At 39.2% G+C, this 4,300-nt stretch overlaps 1 protein-coding gene across 1 annotated transcript in view; it reads right to left on the reverse strand.

Annotated features, from left to right (window-relative positions):
- LOC110965206 (AP-1 complex subunit mu-1) overlaps window positions 1-3,218 on the reverse strand; it is a 41,880-nt gene extending 38,662 nt beyond the window's left edge. Inside the window, exons 1-3 of the mRNA XM_022214141.2 lie at window positions 3,071-3,218; window positions 641-797; window positions 251-318 (exon numbers count right to left, since the gene is read on the reverse strand). Of these exons, the coding sequence (XP_022069833.1) occupies window positions 251-318; window positions 641-797; window positions 3,071-3,112 (267 nt within the window). The 5' untranslated portion in view covers window positions 3,113-3,218. The remainder of the gene's footprint in view (window positions 1-250; window positions 319-640; window positions 798-3,070) is intronic.
- Window positions 3,219-4,300: the final 1,082 nt, after the last annotated feature.

Here is a 4,300-nt window from a genome sequence, read left to right on the forward strand (position 1 = left end):
TATAGGCTGTACATAGCTCTAGAACTACAGTCTGAGGTGTTCCTTAACCAAGTTCGCAAAAATTACTCTAGCAGTCTCAGCTGATACTTGGAAACAGTTTGTGTATTTATTTAACAGAAACGTTTTTTGCATGAAAAAGCATTCATAGAGAAAAAAACAAAACAAAACCTTAGGAGAGAACAGAGAAGGCACCCTCCAGTGAGAGTCATACAAGATTGTCAATGCCTTAATATGAGAAAAAAAATCTTACCTGAATGATTTTGTAAAGGAAAGAGAAAACCAGCGAGACGCAGGCATTCTTCTTAGACGTTGCTACAACTAACACAGAGATTAAGGTGAATAGGGATCTGATAAAAATGGGATGTAAAAAAAATCAATATTTAAGTGGGTAAACCAAACTCAAATTTAAAAAATTGTGAGGAGAATAACAAGCAATATTAACAAAAATCAGGCCCTGATATCCCTCATGTTGTATTTGTTGTTATAATATAACCATTTTACTGTGAAGAAATCATTTAAGGTAAACTGCAGGTGTGCAAGGCTCTTAACAACCATGATTTCACTGTAACACAGGGTTGACTTGGTGACCAGAATGATCCAGTAACTCCAGTCCTCCAGGTGAGGACCTTATTAAAGATACGGTACAGGTTGTTGTGTTTGATCCACATGAAGCGGACTCCTCCGTGGCCCAGAATGGGAGACAGATTGCCCTCCTCCTCTTTGTCCATCAGGATGGGCATGAAGTGCTCGATCTCTGACATGTCCACATCTCCACGGTAGTTCCGGCAGATCAGTACCTGAAACATCAATAATGTTTTGCTTGTTTTTTCTTCAAAAATATTCACTTTACAGTGACATAAAATAGACAGGTCATCCAGATAACGGTGTGTAACAGTGTAAGGGGTGTATCTGTAGTATTTTTAGATATATAATGCTGAGTTTGCACATTGCACTTTGATTTGTTTTTAACAAATATGATAATGTATTGCACTTTTATTTTACTTATTTATTTTTTATTCTGGATGTTTATTTTACCCAGGTGTTTATTTTATCTGGTTGTTTCCTTTATTGTATGAGTGTATGTGTTGTCTGTGCAGCAGATCCCTCTGTCTAAAACAAAATTCCTCCCAAGGAAGACCAAAAAAGATACCTTGAAGCTGCAAATTAAGATATCTAGAGAGTGGTAAGATTTCAGAGATCTTAATTTTGTTCCACTGCTGGGATTTTGTTCCACTACTCTTTGTGACGATGAAGCCAGTTAGAAGGATACCATACACTGAGGGATACACGGACTCATAGAACTGGACCCACATCCACTCAGCACTGTTTCAGCGGAGGAAACTGTTTCTCTACAGCTATTGTTGCCATACAGACACCTTTTTAGCAAAATACTGCTACAAGACCAAAATAAACATCAGACCAGTATCCAGCACTGCCTACCTGTAAAATACAGATGTGGTTTAAATGTTCTCTCATTTGTTTATAAAGCCATGCATGACTTATCACCTGGATGGTGTGAACGTCTCTGCCTCTACCTGTCGACTGTTTAGAATGTCAGAACAGCTGCTTTAAAGTATTCTGCGATCAAGGCTGCAGCTTCAGAATTAGGGGGTGGCCAACAGGTGAAGATACGGGGAGTTCAGGGGCGACTCTAAGAACAATTGTAAACTATTGTAGCAGGAATAAGATAAGATAAGATAAGATAAGATAAGATAATTCTGTATTACTCTCCACGTCAGGGGAAATTTCCCGTGTTACAGCAGCAAAAATCTTTCAGAGCAGCACTAACCATATGTACAGTAAAGATAATAATTATAATAACAATAATATATACAATATATACAAGAATGAAAGATGAAAAATGAATCAATAGAGTATTACTACACTATAAATAAATTACATCAGCAAAAAGTGGTTTGTGGAATAAATGTAAAAGTACAAAAAAAACACCAGCAGTGCAAGGAATTGTACAGATATAATATTGATGAACCAGAGACTGGACCTTCCAGATATAGGTGTTTTTATACTGCAATCACTTGACAGACATCAACTACACTCAGGTGATCTCCATTTCTCTAATTTGGCACTGCTTGCACCAACCAGCTGGACCTCTGTTGGATTAGATACGTCACTTTAAAGGTGATGGCTATTCATCCATTACTTTATCGTATGCATTTTTCTAATTAATTGGCATGATTTTGTAAAAATCTGTTTTCACTTTCATATTAAGAGTGTTTTTTGTAAATTCTTGTCAAAAATCTTAATGATTTCATGTATAAAAGTAACAAAAGGGTGAAACATCCAAGGAGGTGAATGCTTTTTATAGGTATTGCATCTTATGTAGTTTATAATGTAATTATGATATGAGCTTCAGATCCCATTTTTGAATCAATCCAAGGTTGCATGAAAAGCTTATTGTACTGTGGTTTAGTTTCCATGTACTTCTACACGGCAGTCTTACAAACGATAAGTGTGAGTGACCATAAAGTGACTCTTTGGCCTGAAAAAAATGAGACATATATCGGCCTAAGCCTGGACACCCCTACAAAAACTGCCAGACTGACACTGACTGCTGCTACTGTGAGATGCTGTAATAAGATTAATCATTGCCCAGCAAAAAATGTTCTTCCATAAGGGTTGCTGCAATTTAAGAAGCAGTAAAAAGGAGTAGCTCTGCTATTAATTCCTACAGGGACAAATGGGGAGGTGCTGAACAGCTGGGTACCAAATCTTTTGGGCAGAAACAGGAGGCGTCATGAGAGCAGCCTGGACATGAAAACACAGGAACACTGTCACATCCAACAGCAAGTACACAGTCATCCTCCTCAGTGGAAGGAAATAGTTCTGAGTATTTAGATTGAATCCACCAGCACTGCTCCAACACAAGGGCTTAGTCCTGTGGCAGTAAGTCTGAGCTGGAGCCCAGTCCAGCAGCTGGTTGGATGTCAGTCAGCATCAACCTTACTTCATTAACTGAACTATTCACTTTCTACTGCTTCATACTGAGATACTGCTCTGTGAGCTCTGTGCCTCTGGCAGCATGCTAAATCCCCAGGATGACGCCTCTTACCTTCCCCTTCAGGTCCAGCACGTACACCGCGCTGGCCGACATGTTGTACCGCTGAGAGATGAAGGAGTCAGCTGCTACTGCAGAGAGCAGTGGAGCAGCATCCACACAGGACCACTCACCGACAAGTTCACTCAAAACGGAATGGCAAGACTTCCTGCAGGAAGCTACAGCCTTCAGAATAAAAGCAGCGAACTAAAAGAGTCAATGTCATTCTATAATATATACAGAATATATATACTTGTTCAAACAAAAGGGGCTATCTTCGAAGTCGTGCATCAGATCCAGATGTAAATACCTGGAAATAGAAGCTGAAATGTTGCTCTCTTGTCTCATATAAACAGAATCTATACTTTAACAGATTTGACTTTGCTCCCACTCTTCCCCCTTCCCATCAAAGCACCGACCAGCCAGCTCCTTCTTCAGGCCTCAGCTCTGTACCACCAACACCACACCCGGACTCTACATATAGCCCCATCAACCCCGTTTTCATGATGATCTCTGTGTGATGAATCGCATAAATGCCTGTATTTCTGAGCTTCTGCTGCTAGGAGCTCCTGTTCTTCCGTCAGTTTTCCACGTGTCTCCACCCTCATATTTAGAAAAATTTGGAGGTGCACTACACGGATATTTTTCGCTTGAGGGGGCGTGGTTGCTAAAATAACGTAATTAGTCGACACGGAGCTGCACGGACCTCAGGGACGCATCAAGCATGTAACAAGCTTTAGACACCTGCAAGAAGCTTCAGCATCACTGGCTGATGGTGACATAAATTGCACTTATATCATCCCAAACCATAAAATTTCCACAGAAATTCTTGCACTGCTGCATCTTTGCACTTTTTACAAGTATTTTTCAAGCCACTTTGTATTGTGTTGTTTACAGGGTGTCAATACTGTACTTACTGATTTTCTGTATTTACTGATTTTCATTTCTCATCACTGTACATACTTTTAATATTATTACTATGTGTATTTGCTAAATATGTTTGTTGTAACAATGTCAGTTTCCTAAGCCACCACTGAACAAAATCAATCTGAAAACTGGTTAAAAAACAAAACAAAAAACCTAATTTTAAAATTTACAGAAAAGTCCACATTTGTGAATCATTATTCCACTCATTCAGGTTATATCGTCACTGTGTGTGTGTGTGTGTGTGTGTGTGTGTGTGTGTGTGTGTGTGTGTGTGTGTGTGTGTGTGTGTGTGTGGACAAAAATACAATTGATTTCCTA

The sequence above is a fragment of the Acanthochromis polyacanthus genome, chromosome 4, assembly GCF_021347895.1.
Source record: "Acanthochromis polyacanthus isolate Apoly-LR-REF ecotype Palm Island chromosome 4, KAUST_Apoly_ChrSc, whole genome shotgun sequence".
NCBI lineage: Eukaryota > Metazoa > Chordata > Actinopteri > Pomacentridae > Acanthochromis > Acanthochromis polyacanthus.